At 49.5% G+C, this 17,474-nt stretch overlaps 2 protein-coding genes across 2 annotated transcripts; one reads left to right on the top strand and one right to left on the bottom strand.

Moving 5' to 3' along the window:
* The first annotated feature begins 264 nt into the window (after positions 1–264).
* On the top strand, positions 265–5,236 carry HEMGN (hemogen). Its single transcript, XM_021537103.3, has 4 exons — positions 265–422; positions 2,687–2,780; positions 3,200–3,471; positions 4,625–5,236. The coding sequence occupies exons 1-4, from the start codon at positions 341–343 to the stop codon at positions 4,732–4,734; spliced, it is 558 nt and encodes a 185-aa protein (XP_021392778.2). The 5' UTR covers positions 265–340; the 3' UTR covers positions 4,735–5,236.
* Positions 5,237–16,385: 11,149 nt separating this feature from the next.
* On the bottom strand, positions 16,386–17,255 carry FOXE1 (forkhead box E1). The gene has a single exon (XM_021537102.2). The coding sequence runs from the start codon at positions 17,253–17,255 to the stop codon at positions 16,386–16,388; it is 870 nt and encodes a 289-aa protein (XP_021392777.1).
* Between the last annotated feature and the right edge of the window lie 219 nt (positions 17,256–17,474).

Here is a 17,474-nt window from a genome sequence, read left to right as displayed (position 1 = left end):
AGGCAGTGCCACATCCTGCCCTGCCATGTCCACTACAAAGGAGAGCTTTTGAGTCACAGTTTAGCAGCAGTGAGTGTAAATTTCCTATCTGAACTAGAATTGTTTGAAGTATAAAAGCACTAATATATTTTGCAATCCACACAGTAGATCCTGGACAGAGACTCACACACCTTTGCTCTCTGATAAGGAGAATAGTATTACCCTCCTAGTGGCCTGGCCAGATAAGAGGTTTGGGGCGGGCAGTCTGCATTTTTTTCGAGCTCTCATTATGCTGCACCAGTATCTCCAGATGCTGTTTCCAGGGAACTAAGCTGCTTTCTAATTAAAACTGCAAAGAGCAATGGAGAGTTTAGGCAACGACCATGCTTCTTCGGACTCTTCCCTGCCACCCTCTGCAGCCAATGAGGAGTATGCTGTGCCAGGTAATGATGAGAACATTCCTAACTTGAGTTTTTGGAGAGAGGAAAACATGATTTTTGTTACCAAGTGTTTCTCAGAAAGGAACTAATAATTATTAGTCTATGCTTGGGCATAGAGGATGCACATTTAACTGCAAATGCATGTCTTTTTACATGTTATGTTCCAGATCCCAAAGACAGAAGCAGATATAAAGGCTTTTCAAATTAAGTCCTTCAGAGAGCATCAGTAGATTGTTTGCATACTGGCAGTACTGCTTCATTGTTTTTATAGCTTGATTTTCTTTTACCTTTTAATTTAATTTCTGTTTCTTTGTGCCCTCTAGTAAATATTTTTTTCAACAGGATGCATATGCTTAACTGTGATCTTTCCTGCTTAGTGCTGGCAGGTGACAGCTTTGGAGTTGTTGTGGGAGTGCTTCCTTTGACCAGTTAGAAGTGAATTAGGGGTGTTTTCTTAGAATGGACTTGGAAGGATACTGATTGCAAGCAACTAAAACTGCCTTTACAACTCACAAGACATTTTGAAAGGAAAAGAAAATTACCTTGGCTGCAAATGGGATGTGCAAGGGATTATGTACTTTAGTAGCTGAACTGAGGCCCTGTGCAGATCCTGCTACTGCAACTTGTAATGTCATCTTCCCAGGGAGTTTATTGCCTTTTTCTATGTGGATGGCAGAGTCGTCTCCTGCTGGCTGAGTCCTACTGTCTCTGTTACTGACTCCTGTCAGGGAACAACCTCCCACTTGTCTTGCAGTTATTCTCAACTTCCCTGGACAATGTCCTGGGCACTCAGATGTAATTTTAAAGTTGACTTGCTTTGATGAGAACTGAAGCATAGACTAACATAAATACTCTCCAAGCTAAATTTCTGTAAGATTATTATTAATTATCAGAAGTGTCTTATATAAAAGTCTACTTTGAGCAGAGACTGACTCCTCTTGTCAGTCTTTGCATTGTCCTGTCCTGCACTACAATTTTTCTTCCATTTAATAAATACCTGGGATAAAAGAGCTGTAATCCCAGCTCAGCCTGAGAAGTCTTTCTCACCTTGACACTTCTAGCACCTGATCAAGGGAATGACAAAATGACAATTATTCACTGATTTCACTACTTTAATATGAGCTGGGGCTTTTTGTGAAAGGAGCTGTATCCAATTATATCTGGAAGGAGCAGGTCATAGTTTTGCATTTCCACTTGTGTGGGTTTTGTTGAAACGATGAAAATCAGTTCTTTTGTGACCTCTTCAGTATACTTTTGGGAAGAATTCTCTCTCCCTCAAGGCCTCAGGGTAGTAGTGTTGGTCCCTGTGTCTCCTGGGATTGGATCTCACACTGCTTGATTTGAGACAAGTTTTTATTATAACAGCTTAGAGTCTACACTAGAAATCATCAGGGATTGCTGTCTTTTAGGACTAAGACATGGAGAAATGAAGTTCAAACCATTTTTAGGCTGGTCTTTGTCTTGGGAAGCCATTTGCAGTCAGTGAAATAGACATTGCTGACCTTGGCCAAGGAAGGATGGTGACTGGGATCTGGGGAGTCCTCCTCTCTGCTGCTGGCTGTATGCAACCTGCACATTCTGCCCAAATAATAAAGCCAGTGTTGGAGCTTTCTCACATCAGTTAGTCTTCCTTAGGCCCTGCCATGGCCTTCCTCACAGCTGCAGACCAGCTTGGGGCTGTTGGGTGGTGTTTGGGACCAATTTTCTCAACCCCAGCAGTGTGTACTAGTCCTGTCTTGGTGTCTGGGTGGATCACCATCTCCCCACGAGCTCTCAGCCCAATGCATGTGATCATCTATGTGGGTAAGGCTGTGCCCTTTGGCTCATCCTTGCCCCCACAGAGTTCTTCCTTTTTTGAAGGACTGTCTATTCTGTGGGTCAAGGCTTTCTCTTTGTTGTTAGATAAATATCTCAATTTCAGTGGTGGCCAGTTCCAGCTCTCTGGGAAAAAGGGTAACAATGGAGCAAACACGAAGAATTATCTTGCAGTCTGTACTGATGCCTGATCAAAGGCACCACACTCCAAGTCCCTACAGTGGGGAGTAGGTTGGACATGGTCACCCCAAGGAATTTTAACTGGAAATCTAGAGTAATTGTCAGGCTCAGAGCCTGGAAGTTTTGGGTGCTGTGTCATCAGATCCTACCCACTGAGGCTGTGCTGGAAGTACAGTGCTCAAGGAGTTTCATCATGGCCTCTTGCATCAGTGCTCTAGTACCAGGCAGGCAGGGGTCAGAATGTCACGTTAGCACTCACTTTATCCTTGTAGATGTCATCATAACCCGTCGCTTGAGAGACCGAGAGTTGCTCAGGAAAAGAAAAGCAGAAGCCCTGGAGAAAGATTCAGCTCAGTGGGTTATGAGGTAAATCTTACTTTTTCTGTCATATTGCTTTTGTGGTGCACTTAACCTGAGCCCAGACATGGCCCATCCCGTCCATCTTCATCCAAGGACAGAGCCATCAGTCTTCAGTGGGGAAAGGGGACCTGCAGCTAGTAGCTGCTCAAGGTCTACAAAGGCACTGTGGGTAGAGATGGATGGGTAGCAAGCAAACCTCAATCATAATGTGGGGCTGAGGAAAAATTTGTTACCCAAGCTCCTGCCCACTGGTGCAGCTGCAGAAGGCTGTTGTGCAAGGCTCAGGAGGGGGGGCTGAAGATATGCAGCTTCCGCCAGGATGAACTGGGTCACAATCACAGCAGGGGGACCAAGCAAAGCTGCCTTAGGGCAGAAAGTCCTTTGTCCTATTCCCAAGTCATCACCCCTGTGAAATCCCCTGGCAGAGACTATAAGAACGAACAGCAAAGGAGAGGCAGAAGAGCCAAAAGAGGACGGGGCCGTCAGACGGTGGTCAAGGCTGTCCTGGAGTCAGAGCCAGCAGTGGACCCCCAGCCTGACCCACAGGAGAAGGCTGAGCCAGTGCCCTCTGAGCCAGCACTGCCTGAACCAGGCTTTCAACAGCAGCCATCTGTGCTGACCATCCAGAACATGGTCAGTGGGATGCAAGCAGTGGCAATGGAAGGGGAGCTGGCAGACAGGAGCTTGGACCCTGCTGGTGAGTTGCTGCAGAGCTGCTGACCCCATGGTGGCTTGGAGGGCAGTGCAGTGCTGCCTCCTGAGGATTGTCAGCCAAGGGTGCCTACTTTATCGACAACAACACCACACCATCTCTAGGGCTTGGGTCCTTACCCCAAAAAGCTTGGGTAGCTGAGAAAGGGTGGGGGGATGGGATGGTGGGACTGTGGGGACTGACAGCTCTCTCTGAGTCCAGGGGAGTGATCACAAGTCCATTATTGTCAGTCATTGGGATGGGGTTGTGGACCTGGTCCTTTAAAACTCCTTGTCCTAAGAACACTTCTGTGGCTATGCTAAGAGCCATATTAGTACAGGGTGAAATATCTCTGTGAAGATGTCTTCTCTGTAGAGAGAAGATGAGGGTTTTCATGGTCACAGCTGGTTGGGGGAGCCAAAGTCAAGACGTGCTCTGTCCACAGTCCATCCAGTTTCAGGAATGACACTGGGATGGTGGGAGAGCAAAGTGGGCACTGGGAAAAAAGGTGGGTGTCTGCAGGCAACTACACTTTTGAAAACTGCCAGGACTGAGGCATGGAGGAAACTAAGCTGGTCTGAATGGCAGGCTGGTGTGTGGGCTCAGAAAATCCATTTACAGCCATTACAGCAGGAGTTGCTCCCAGATCTGGAGTGGGGAGAGCAGAGTACATTCACTTGAGCAGTCAGTGGGTCAAGCATGCAGGTTGCCTCAAAACACGAAAACTAAGGATCTGCTTCAGAGGAAGTTACAATCCTTTGACCATCAACTACTGCATTTCCAGTAATGTCTGCACAGGGGGAAATAAAAGGCCTGTTGATGCAAGGCATGTGGTGCCAACATGCCATGGAAAACAGCTATTTTGTGTCCTGGACTCTGGGATGGTGTCCAGCCTCCAGCCCTGAGGTCTTGAAGTGGGCAACTATCAGGGTTGTGGTTATTGCCTCTGGCTTTAAACCTGCCAGTACTTTCTTTACCTTCTCCAACTCTCCTCCACAACTGCGACTGCCCTTGAAAAGCAAGCAATCCACCCTAATCTACCTAACACCTTCTCCAGGCAATTGCAAGAGACTGGCCAGGGGGGCTTTAACATGGGACAGAGGGGTAATGCATGAGAGGCCCCCAGTACAAAATTATCTGTCTCTTACATGCCTTATAGGTGAAGAGGATGTTCTGAAACCAGCAGAAGCAGATATACTAGAAGCGTTGAATACTCCTCTGGAAAATGACCACCAGGATAACGAATTCATCCCACATATTCTGTATTAACTTTCTGATTTTTTGGGGATATTTTTTATTTTTACTCTCAAAAAAGTATGGCACAGTACTTTGATAAGTATGGGACAGTGATTTTGAGCAGCTTCTTTCTTGGGAGCCAAAAAGCCCATACTCTCCTTGTCACTCTGCTTTCTGTGCTTCTTCCAGGCTAGAGAGACAGTCCATAGGGAGTTGCCTGTGGCTTATGAGCCTCCTGCTCTCTCTGCAAACAGGCTGTTTTGCTTGGGCCATGGAAGGCTTCACAGTGCTCTGCCTGCAGTTCAGTCATACAGTCCAGCATCCATCTGTGTTTCTGAAAGTAATTACTTATTTGCATAAATGTGAGTGGCATTACAAAGCTAACACTCAGTGTGAATTTTAGCTGGCTGGAGAAGCCCAGCTTGGGCTTTTTACTGCACCCTATAAACCCCACCACCCTTTGCACTAGTATCTTTATCTAAAAGTGTTTCTCATAGCCTGTATTCATCTGCAATAAACACCTTGCTTTCCTAAAGCTGGAAATATTTTTTGGTTTTAATTTCTGGGCGGCTTCACTCTGACCTTGTAAGACAAACAAAAGATGGTTGGAAACAGCCAAGAGCATTGGGCTGAAACTTGGCTGAATTATACACTTTTGTCAGGAAAATGCCATTTGGGGCAAAGACAAGAGACATTCTGCACAGTCATTGTCTTCCTATCTCCCCTGTCTTCACGTGGGATTTCTCCTGAAGCCAGGAGGTAATGGGGTGCCCTGTGTCTCTCCCCATATTTTGGGTCTTGTGTCCTTGCTCCTGGAAGGGAAAAGTCTCTCTTAGATTCCTGTAAGAATGCAACAGAGGGAAGAGGGAAGAGGCTCTCTTACATTCCTGTAGTATCCTGACACAGAGGATCCTTATCCTCTTGAGGAGTGGAGGTCATATTGCCATTGTCTGACTTCCCAAGGGCCTGTCTCCCAGAGCACAAGGCTGGCCAGATCCTGCGGGCACCCCTGATTTGGGGGATATTTTTATGTCTCTGAACATGCTGCTGCTGCTGTCCCAGAGCCCTCAAGGCTCTGTGCCACAGCCCTGAGCTTGAGCCACTAATACTGGCGACAGCTGAACAACATCTCTCAGCCTCTGCCATGAACCACTCAAACCTCACCCACGACCCCAAATATCTAAGGTACAAGAGGGCCTTGTGGAAGCCCTGCAGCATGGAAGGAACTTCTATCTGTGAGGTTTGCTCTTAAACCAAAGCACTGGGGGAAGGCAGCTGAGGCTGCACTGGCCTGAAGTAGAGCCAGAGGCTGGAGGTCATGTTATGGATGAGCAACACAACACAGTTGTGCTGGGGTCCTCCTGCAAGTGTGGCGCCCACACCGTGCTGCCGAAAGGCGGGGTTGTGGCTGCTCCAGGCAGGCCAGGAGACCCTTCCACCTGCTGGAGCCCCGCATGTGCCATGGCTGAGACCAGCAAGAGCCAGTGGACCTTCCCTGTTCTCTGATCCTCTATAGTGCTGACAGGGATAGGGAAGCAGCCATGCTACCCATATCTGCAGACATTTAAACTCTCCTGGCTTCCAGAGCCCTTTAGATTTTGGAGAGAAGAAACTTCTGGAGGGCTTTAGACTCATCTTACAGCTCACATCAATCAGGAGGCCACAGAACAACCGCATTCCACCTTCTCCATTGTGAAGTGGAGCTGTAAGAGGTGGTGAAGGCCTGGCAGAGTGAGGTGTCCATGAACATGGGGCAACACTCACTCTTGAAGCACACATGGGCAGCAGTGCTAATCCTTGCACTGGAAGGGCTGGGAGAGCTTCCTGAGGGCGGAGATGTGCCGGAACCAGAGCAAGCACCTCTGTCCATCTCTGTGGAGGTGCCTCTGGTGGCTAGAAAGTCCTGGAGTCATCCCAGGTAGTGCACGCTCTCTCTTAGAGCTGCTCGTATGTACCTTGTCTTCTCTGGCAGACAGTAAGAAAGGTGTGCCTGTGCAAACAACAAATCTTATCACAAACTGAACAAGAGAATGATAAAGTAATCCTAATCAACACTTTCACTCACCATGCACTGGTTCTTTCTCTGTTGAGAGGACAGATAACAGAGCTCATTCTTATACAGACGGGGTTCAGGGTGAGGCTGGAGTCATGGTGGTCCCTGTGTACCCCTAAGGCAGGTTCTGCTGCCTGTATCTGGGACAGGGAGGCTGCTGTTTTGTAAGTGCAACAAGTAACCTTCTCCAAGGCCACTGACAGAGAGTCCAATAAAGTAAATTTTCACCTTTTGGGTGAAAACTGGATGACAGCTATGATCTGGTTCTGACATGCAGGGGAAGTCTGGGGGAGGCCAGAGACCTTTAACTGACTGCAGCCTCCTTACTGGCAAAGAGAAGGATATGGATGCAAGGAAATAACTTCTGAGCTATGGGGCCGGCACAGGGAGCCAGGTAAGTGCCTAACACAGTGATCCTTGGTGTACTGTAAACTGGCAGGGCTGTCTGAGGCTCCTCCAGGATGCTCTGACCTGCTCCTTGAGGCACAGAGATGAAGGTATATTGTGGTACACGGTGGACACAAGCACTGTAGTTGTCTCCTCAGTAGTGAGATTCAGCAGGATATTAGTTAAATGTCAACTGGGCTGGACTGAATATGCTCCTGTGAGCTTTTCTCAGGGTTTCAGGTCCTGACCCCCCTCTGCAGAGCACGGGAAGCCATCCTGAGTGCTGACACCCATGACACGAGTGCTAAGGAGAGGAAACCTAACATCATATCCTGGAGAACCAGAGTCTCCTCTGTCCCTGTTGATTACCTTTTAGTGTCCTTTCAGTAAATTTGCTTCCAGCTCTATGGGACAAGGGAAGTTGTTTCATTTGTGCACCCTGGCTTCCCACTTCTCAAATTACTCTTAATATACGGGGTCCCCCACATTTGCTAAAAGTCAGGGGTGATCTGTGGCAGGCTGTTGCTCATGTGTGGCGTTTTGAACCAGAAGGATCTTCCTGTCCTTAGTAGAAGTGAAGTTGTATCTAAACCTCAGCAGAAAGAAGTTGGCAAGCAACTTAGAACCAAAAGCCACAGGTCAATGAAAGCCATTCCACCCCATAAGTGCCTATTCTTGCATAATAAGAAACATTTGCTAATTAATTTACAAATATTGACTTTAAGCAGTAAATCCTGGAGACAGCAAATACCCACTCCCTCTTTGGCAACCACTTCCTGCTCAGAGCTTGTTAGCTTTGCTCCTTCCCATCCTGTGTTCACTATTTAAAGAAATACTTTTATAATGCTGCCAGGGCTGCCACAAACCAAAGATGTGTGTCGAGCTAGGCTCATCAGAGCTCCACCACCTGGCCTGACTTTCCTGTTCCACCAGGAAATTATTTAACTTAAGGAAAAGTTAAGTGAGGAGAGATTTCTGGAGATCTTGATCCAACCCCTACTCAGAGCATGGCTAAGTCTGACCAGACTGCTTTGGGCTTTCTCCAATCAAATGCCGACCAAGACGTGAGATCATCCCTCCCTTGTCCTCATCCCAAGGCTGCCTCACTTTCAAGGAAAGAATGTTTTTCCTTTATGTGCCACCAGGCTTGCCCTCAGCACAGCTTTAGCTCCTTGACCTTTCTCCATCTTAGTGCCAGCTGGACTCCAGCTTCATCCTCTCTGTAAGCCTCTTTCAAACTGCAAGTTAGACTCCAGGCTCACCTGCTCTCCATGAGAGCAACCCTGATCCCTTCAGCCTGTCCTACACACCAGCTCCCTGCCTTGATGGCCTCAGCTGAGCTCCAATATAGGAATGACTTTCTTGCACTGGGTTACCCTAACTGAATCCAGTGTTCCTGCTGTGGGCTCACATAAGGCAGGGGGAATGTCCTAAGCCCACTGCATGAAATTCAGTGCATCCAGAGGGACTCAGGGTGCTGAGCATGAACTGTGCCTGTGTCTTCCTCAGACAACCTGAGGTTTTCACTGACAGGACACAGAAAACATGAAGAAACCAGGATATCGCTTGTGTGGTAAATAGTGAGACTGCGCTTTGCAGGCTTTATAATGACGCTTTTATCAACTCTCTCCTCTACCGACCCATCTCCCTGGAAATTCATGAAAGCGCTAAAGCGGAGCTTGGGTGCAGTATGAATCACATGCCCCTGGGCACGGCTGCTTGTCGGCCCCAACTCGGACGGCGGTCCGGAGGCGCAGCCCCCGGGCGCGCCGCGGGAGCTGGGTACCGCGCTCCGGCCGGGCGAGCTCCGCCCGCCGGCGCCCGCTCCGTGCGGCCCGCAGTGCTCCCCAGCGGCAGCGCCGAGGAGTTTGCACTGGAAAGCACCTTAAAGAGCATCCCTTCTCCCCCGTGACTGCACACTGACCCATCCAGCCTGGCTTTGAACACGCCCAGGGATGGGGTATCCACAGCTTCTGTGGGCAACCTGTGCCTGTGCCTCATCACCCTCACAGGAATTTCTTCCAAATACCTGATCTAAATCCACCTTTATTCACTTTGAAGTCATTGTCCTTTGTCCTAGCACATGGCTCTTGTCAAAAGTCCCTTTCCTGTTTTCCTGTTGGCCTCCTTTAGATAGTGGAAGGTTCTATGAGGTCTCCCCAACTGTGTAAGGTCTTCCTGGATTTAAGCTCAGTTCCTGTTGTGGCAGAGAGGTACTATATCTTACATCCACTTAAGTGGGAAGGCATGAAACCATTTTCCCTGGCTGCTTCAAGAGAGCTTTTCTTTTGCCTTTTCTCCAGAAGGGAATTGTGGAGAAAACCTCCATGAAAACAAAATGGAAAAGAAATTACCCAAGAAAGAAAATTTTTTTGTTTTCAAACAAATGTTTCCTACATAAAGGACAAAGCTCTGAATTATCCTCTGTTTCCTCCATGAAAAAAACACCAACATCAACAATAACACTCAGGCATGGCCTCTCACACTGTAACAGGGTGGCACTTCTCACTTAGGCATTTATTTGGCGTGGCCCGATCTGTCTATAACTCCAGGGTCCAGGTCTATTGTAGTTGTTGAGCATTCATTGTTACAGAAATGCAAGACTTTATTTGAATAATGCATGTTATTCAAATAAAGGCAATTTTAGAGGAAATAAGAAGAACAAAAAAAAAAACCCAAACAAACAAAAAAACCGCCCAAACCACCAAAACAATTTGAGAACTACTGAAAAAGAATACACATATAGCAATAAACTTTAGTGTACCCAAAGGTGGAGAAGGAAGAAATCATCATCAGTATGCACCTCCTGATGAAGGGAAGGAAACCTTCTCTGAAAACATCATGGTCTGCCCATTGAAAACATCAAATGCTGATACTCTGTAAGTCTTCCTCCCCTGTTATTCTTGCCACTGTAAACCTGAGAACAGATGAAGAGTGGCTAGGGAGCCCCTATTTAATTGGCCAATTCTAGGGCCAGCACTCCAGTGAGCCTGATGACAGGACATGTGTTAAAACATATGGCTGTAGAAGTGATAGGAGGCCTTGGACATCATTTGTTAGCCTCAGAAGCTGACAGCCTGGATTCATGAGCACCTTTTCCAAGTGGAAGAGGTCAACAGGAGATGCAGATGGTGTCCTTGCAAGAGCCAACCACAGGGATAATTGACTCAGAGTGGTTCATGCACCGCGCAAGCTGTGTCTCAGCAATTGGACCAAGACTTCTGGTGCTGATACTGAACAAAAAAGGTCAGAAGCTGTTTCTTAATCATTTAGGATCTCTTTGCATGTTCACATCCAGACAACAGCTTTCTAAATTCTTAAATGGCTAGTGACTCTTAGCTTCCTGGCATCAGAAAAGGGATAGCAGTGAGCTCAGTAAGCTCTTCTGTGCCAGCCCACAGTTAATATTCCTGCCTCCTTTCCATGGTGATTTTCAGCCAGAGCACATAATAGTCCTTTTAATTTCCTGTTAATATCCTAGCCTCAGAGGAGGCTAGGATACAGCCTCTTTTCCTCTTAGCCCAAGCAGTGTGGCCAGAGTACTTCATGTTGGCCAGCTGCACCCTGTGTTCCAATGTGGCAGAAGCAGTGAGAGTTCAGTCTGGCAGCCCTGAGCTGGGCTTCCCTCCCACAGGTTTGCCCACACAAAGAGGGGTTGATGACTGCACCACATCCAAAAGTAACTCCCAAAAATAACACCAGCTTCCAGGTATAGCACTTGCCACCATCTCCCACCTTGACTTCTTGACCTTGGACATGAGAAGACATACACTTCAACTGGACTGAGTTAAAAAATCAGCTCTGCTGTCTAGAGAGGGCTTCCAACAAATCAACGCTTCAGGATTACATCAAGACAAGTGTGTAAAATTGTTTTTTGTGCCAACATGGACCACTGTATTCTCATACACCTTACTCTGTAAAGTCAGAGCCCCATCAGCCTTCCTGTGCTCACATTAGCTCACTTCCAGGTCCCATGTGAGTGGGATGTCCCTTCTGGTCACTGACATGGCAGCTCTAGGTAAAGGATACAGCCCAGCTCCAGGTACACAGGACCGCCCTCCATTTACAATTCACAAAGCTCTGGATTCCCTCCAAGGTATGCCCTCCTTGCTAAATGGCAGGGGCCTCCCCTGCCTCCTCTTTCTCATAGATTTGATCCACTTCTTTTCACTTTCAAAGGCAGATAAATCATACTTGGAAGTCCCAAAGCTATTGAAGATTTTCCTATCTGCTCTTTGGTAACTTGGCAGATTAAATTACCTGTTCCCATCTCATTCATTGCCCTCCAGGCAGCTTGGGCCGTTGACAGGGCAACAGCTGCAGAATTCACTATCCCCCAAACATCCTCAGGAAGCCAGTCATCACCCTCTCAGTGGGAGAAGGGGCAACATCTGCCATCATTTTACCCATGTGCAAGCCAGTTCATCATCCTGAGGTGTGGAGTTACCCCTCAAGGCCTGTTACATCCCCCATCAGCTATGGTTGCTGCTTGATGAATTGTTCCCACAGATGTTGCCATTGCAAAAGGTGAACACAGTGTCAGCCTGTGACTGCAGGAACTCCATCTCTGCAGCCAAAAACACTAACTAGCCTGGCATGCAGGAGGCAAGATGAAGCATTTCTGCTGCTGCTGCCACAGGACAGGCAACGTAATGTTTCCAGCAGTAACATCTTCTCTAGCTAGCCCAGCTTCATGTTGGAGCATCAGAGAGTAATTAATGCCAACCACAATCCCCTTGCCCATCTCTGAGCTTCTGTTCCTCTCACAGGTAGTAGTCTTCCCTTCCTGTCCTTTTTCTGGTAGAGACATGTGGCTGGGACGGAGCCATGCATTGATGTCTAGGGCATGCTTGTGGCCTGACAGGAGACCCTCAAAGCAGACGACTCATGGGGTTGTGGATATTTGATACGCCACTTGCGGCCTGGTGCTGCTGGCTCTGATGGCTTCAGCAACCCAGAAGACCAAAAAATGCCAAGGTAAGACAGGGTGAAAAGCAATGAGTGAGTGGCACAAGTCACGCATGTCTCTGTATGTCTCCCAGTCTCAAGAGTACAAGGAAGTCTTGAAAGAGTAAACTCAGAGACATTTCATCACAAACAATGCAAAGATTTATTTCCATTTCAAGTGAAATAGAAGAGGAAATACAAAAAACTAAAAAATCTCCAATACAGAATATAAAGTTCTCCTAGGCTGTACAGTCCACTTCTTTCTCAAAATCTGCTCAGGGCCTGGCTATACCAGAACCTAGACAGAAGAGGAACCAAGAGGCTCTGTCCTTTGAGGAATGAGCATTTTCAAGGCCTCTCTCTCTTCTATCAGTGCTCATATTTAAGACTTTCCTACAGGTTTATAATGCAGATTTATTGGGCTCTTCAGACAGAAAACAAAAAAGTAGTTTGAACCTTAGACTAACTTTGCTAAAAAGAAGGCTCTCAGATATTTACAATAAAACTTACAGAAATCAAATCTTTTTCTTATTCTTGGTGGTGCCTGAGAATTACAAGCAATGTGCCAGACAAAAAACACATTGAGACCCACATGTTTAACATATCCCCATGGCACAAGCATACACTGAGATCCAGTTGTGTAAAGTATCCTCTTGGCATATCCCCATATCCTCACAGACAGACCCAACCCCATGGCTCCCCAAGGATGCGACAAGTGTATTTTCCTCTGTCAGTGCTCAGGCAGACCCATGTCACACATGGGCACAGGGGCAGCGCCACAAGGCACAGCCTGGACAGACCCGCAGTGCTCAGCACACCCTTGGCACCTGAGCCTACAGGACAGCTCAGAGAGGTTCCAACAGCCACAAAACCACAGCAATGCTGGTGGGAAGGGATTGCTGGAGTCTCCAGGCCTGCTGCAAGTGGGAGGTTGGAGCACTGCCAGCACTAGCAAAGGGCTGGTACAGCTGTCTAGTTTTGCCTAAAAAAGCTTGAAGCACAGAACCCACACAGATATAGAGTCCCTTGAATGGTCCCAGTAGCTCTCCAGTTCTGACCAGGGTTTCTAGCTGTTTGTGACCAAAGTTTAAGCAGTCTTTGACCATGTCTCAGGTTCTTAATGCAGCAAGCTCATAACTGTACCTGCCGCAAAAAAATTACCATCTAGATATGCCCAGTTTCCCTAGTTTGTAAGTATAAAAGATCTGGAGAGAAACAAGAACAAACATCTAGACCTTCTCTGCAAACAATACACAACTGAACCTACCCAATCTGTGCATTCTAAGTCACCAAGATCTGTCAGGCCTGTCCTTCAGACACTGAGTTTTGCTCTCTGAACTGCCTACAGATGCCAACTGAGTTCAGAAAAATCTTCCTCAAAACCTGTATCATCACTGGTGACCTTTTTTTAGACTGAACTCTAAACTGGCATGAGCCTGAAGCAGAGAACAAGATGAGAGAAACAAGGGCCAGAAGACATCTAAGCTCTTCACTCTTGTGACCAATGACAAGCTTCGCAGTGGCTGAGCACTGGAACAGGCTTTCCAGGGAGCAAGCACCAAGGCTGAGAGAGTTCAAGAAGCATTTGGATTATACTCTCAGGTACATGGTATGATTCTTGGGGTGTCCTGCACAGGTACAGAAGCTGGGCTTGATGATCCTGATGAGTCCCTTCCAACCCAGCACTGCTATGATTCTATGAAAATTATCTGGTCCACATTGATAACTGCTTCTACAGGAAGGAAAGAAAGGCATTAAAAGTCAAGACAGCTCTTCTCCCAGCTACCCTCAAATGAGCAAGAGGTTGGCATGGCTTTCTGTCAAAGTGACACGGTCCAGTCTTTGCAGGCAATGAAAGCAGAGCCAGCAGTTATCAAAAATACTAGGAGCTGGCACAGCTAAGTGTACAGATCCTCTTCCAGATGGTGAAAGGAGAGTTGTGAGAGGTGTTAGCACAGCTGCTGGAGAGACCTGCCCCTGGCTGAAATAGCTGTCTCCAGGATGGTAGCAGCTTCTGGATGTTCCAGAACCAGGAGGAATAAGGAAGATACAACGTACTGCTTCAGAAAGGATAGAAAGGGAAAAATCTGACTGACTCAGTATGCCAAAGAGTTGAGTGGTGTTTGTGCTTGCCCCACACTGGCTCTGTACATGAGGCAGCCTCCCCAGCTCTGTGTATGGACAGCAGCTTCCTGCAGTGCCACAGGCAGGTACACAGACAAAGGGCAGTGCTATCAGGTCACTCTCAGCCTCCCAGCCCAGACACTGCCTCACCACATGCCATCTCTGGTATTCTGAACCCTTGAATCCAAAACTCATCTCCTACCTCACAGCCCCACAGAAGGTACAACTTCTCCTGCCCACCTACTAGAGAGGGCTTTACTCTTCACACCAAGCTGTGCTGTGAGGACACCCAACAACCTTCCTGCTTCACTCCATTTCCCCCCTCATGTCCCACCTGGATATGTGGACCGCAGCACACACAGAAAGCAAGAAATCTGCCTCTACACAAATTTCATCCTGCTGAGGACCTCATCTGAAAAATGCAGAGCAGAAGATATAGATGTCTTCAAGGGATCAAAAACCCTTTGCAGCAAAGCACAGCAGTAGGACAAGAGACAGTAAACATGAAATAAGAATAGAGAAGTGTTAAATGGAGGGTACAAGGAGAAACTTCTCCCCAACAGGGACATCCAGGTTGCCCAAAGAGACTGTGCTGTCTCCATCCTTGGAGGTGATGAACACTTAACTACATAGGGCTAAGCCTACTGGTCTGAGTCATAGCTGACCCTGATTTGGATACCTGACTGGAACAGAAATTTCCCAAGATATTTTCCAACCTGAGTTATACTACGATCTATACCCTTCTCTGGTGAGAGAGACTTGGTGTACATGCACCCCATCTGTTCTTCCAAAGCTCCTGTTGAGGTCCTGGCTGCACTTTCTCATTTCCTCTCCCCATACAAGGCCCCACCACGTTGCAGGATCTTCTCACCAGCCTCCTCCTGGCCCTGGACACACAGGTTCCCCACCTCTGTGGTTAAAAGGAGTTGTATAAGAAGACCTGGGAGCAGGGCTGTGTTGACTCCCTCTACACCCAGAGCCCCAAGCAGAGCCCTAGGTACCCACTACTGTTCCAAACTCCTTTCCAGGGTGGTGGGATCTGTTGGGAGGGGTATGCTTGAGTTTCCCCACAAATGTAGTTTCAAGCTTTTATCTCACACAATTCCTATTAGTTGTTCCCTCTCCATATCTTCTCTAGACTTTTTTCCATCCCCAGAAAGTTTGAAAGTGGAACAACTGAAGATGAAAAGGCAACATATCCTGCCTCTTGTGTTCCAGAAACAAAAAATTTCTCCTATATATGCCAATTTCTCTAGGCTACATACAGAGCTGGGCTGATCTGGGGATCAAAGTAATTTAGGCTGTAAGTACCTCCGCAGACCTCAGGATTAGGTCTCCACTCCAAACAAGTCCAGATTCAATGTTGGCTATGACTTCAGAGGCAGATCAGGCTCTGTCCAATCAAGTTGGAAAGACCTCCAATGGCAGAGGTCCCACAGCCTCCCTGTGTCCCCCCTCCAGGGGCTGGGCATGCTCATGAGTAGAAATTTTTGTAGTTCCAAACCCACCACTGTTCCCACCCCTGCAGCACAGAGCACAACACCTCGAAGGATATAACTTGATGCTTTTTTCTGTAGACATGGCATCAAAACCTTCTCCAGTCTTGGCCACACTGCTGATGGAAATCCTGGGGCTAAAGCAATAGCCATCAGGGACATGCCACCACATCAGTGCCACCATTCTGCTTTTACAGCTTTGCCTGGATGAGGCCAGGGAATGCTTCCTCTTGCCTCCCTCCTTCACCTCATCAACAGACATTTAATTCTCTTAAAAAAAAATCATCAGCAGCAGAGAGACTTTTAAATGTGAAATCTTCCTGGGTAGACCAGAGGAGCCCGGTTGGTTGTGTGGGAGCGTGGGAGCCTAGCAGGAAGCTTTGTGCACTTGCTCCAGTAAAGTCTGTAGAAGAGACTGTTTGCCCCATCCAAGCACTTGGGAGTCCCTAGGACTTTTCTGCCGAGAATAGACAGGGCTGGACAGGACACCCCAGGTCCCCAGGGCTGAGTGCGACACTCCTCCCCAGGAAGCCTAGGCAGAAGGCAGAATGCATAGGTGCAGACCAAGGTTCTTCAGCATCTTCCCGGTCAGCGCCGGGAGCAGCCGTGCCGGGCAACCCCCTCACTCCGTCATCTCCCGGGCTCCAGTCCGCTCTGTCGGGCCCCTCCGGGATAGGTTAGAGCGCCGGGACGAACCTGTCGGGGCCTCCAGAGTAGGTGCCGTGTCGCGGTGCGGGCTCGGCGGCACTCAGCTGCCCTCCGGCGCCGTAGACGTGGGGCAGCGGCGGGAAGGGCGCGGGGGAGCGGCGGCCGTAGAGCGCAGCGGGGCCGGGCGAGGGGGCGGGCAGCACGATGCGCCCCGACGGCGCGTACAGCGGCCCGTGGCCCCCGGGCGCGTAGGGCCCAGCAGCGGTGGGCAGCGAGGCGTAGGCGTGGGGCAGAGCGGCGTGGGCGCAGCCCTGCGCGGGGAAGGCGGCGGCGAAGGCGCAGGAGGCGGCGGCGGGGGCCGGGGGCAGGTCGGCGGAGGGCGGCGGGGCGGGCAGCGGGAGGGGGCGACAGGGGGCGGCGGGGCGCTCGGCGAGGAAGGCCGGGTAGGTGGATAGGTCGCTGCGCTTGAAACGTTTTCTGCGGCGGAGGAAGGACCCGCTCTCGAACATGTCGCGGGCGTGAGGGTCCAGCGTCCAGTAGTTGCCCTTGCCGGGGCGGCCGGGCTCCCGTGGCACCTTGACAAAGCAGTCATTGAGAGTGAGGTTGTGGCGGATGCTGTTCTGCCACTTGCGGGGGCTGTCGCGGTAGAAAGGGAAGCGCTCGGTAATGAAGCGGTAGATGCCGCCGAGCGTCAGTCGCCGCTCGGGCGCCTGCCCGATGGCCATGGCGATGAGGGCGATGTAGCTGTACGGCGGCTTGCCCCCCTCTGCCGGACGCTTGCGGCGGCGCCGCCCGCCCCGCGCCCCCGCCGCCGCCTCCTCTGCCGGCGGCACCGCGTCCGCCTCCAGCGGCGCGGGTGGCGGCGGGGGGCCCGGCGGCAGCCGGCTCTCGGCTGTCATGTGGCCGTCGGAGTGGCTCCGCCCCGGACCGAGCCGAGCCGAGCCGAGCCGAGGAAGCTTAGCGCGGCACGACCGCGGCTTTTATGCGGCGGTGTCCGGCGGCTCCGCGCCCGGGCGGCCGGCACTCCCCCTGCTACGCCCCGCCGCCCGGGAGGCGCGGGCAGGGCCGGGCGTGCCGTGCAGCCGCGGGTAGGAGCAGCGCCCTGCCCGGCACCCCCG

The sequence above is a fragment of the Lonchura striata genome, chromosome Z (genome assembly GCF_046129695.1).
Source record: "Lonchura striata isolate bLonStr1 chromosome Z, bLonStr1.mat, whole genome shotgun sequence".
In the NCBI taxonomy this organism is placed as follows: Eukaryota; Metazoa; Chordata; class Aves; order Passeriformes; family Estrildidae; genus Lonchura; species Lonchura striata.
The sequence above is the reverse complement of the archived record's forward strand: the minus strand, read 5'-3'. Positions and strand labels throughout refer to the sequence as shown.

Excerpts from the sequence above, each read along its gene's own strand:
- HEMGN (XM_021537103.3), top strand. The coding sequence starts at position 341 with ATGGAGAGTTTAGGCAACGACCATGCTTCTTCGGACTCTTCCCTGCCA. Across the intron at positions 423-2,686 it reads TGAGGAGTATGCTGTGCCAG|ATGTCATCATAACCCGTCGC; the intron begins GTAATGATGAGA and ends TTATCCTTGTAG. Across the intron at positions 3,472-4,624 it reads CAGGAGCTTGGACCCTGCTG|GTGAAGAGGATGTTCTGAAA; the intron begins GTGAGTTGCTGC and ends CATGCCTTATAG.
- FOXE1 (XM_021537102.2), bottom strand. The coding sequence starts at position 17,255 with ATGACAGCCGAGAGCCGGCTGCCGCCGGGCCCCCCGCCGCCACCCGCG.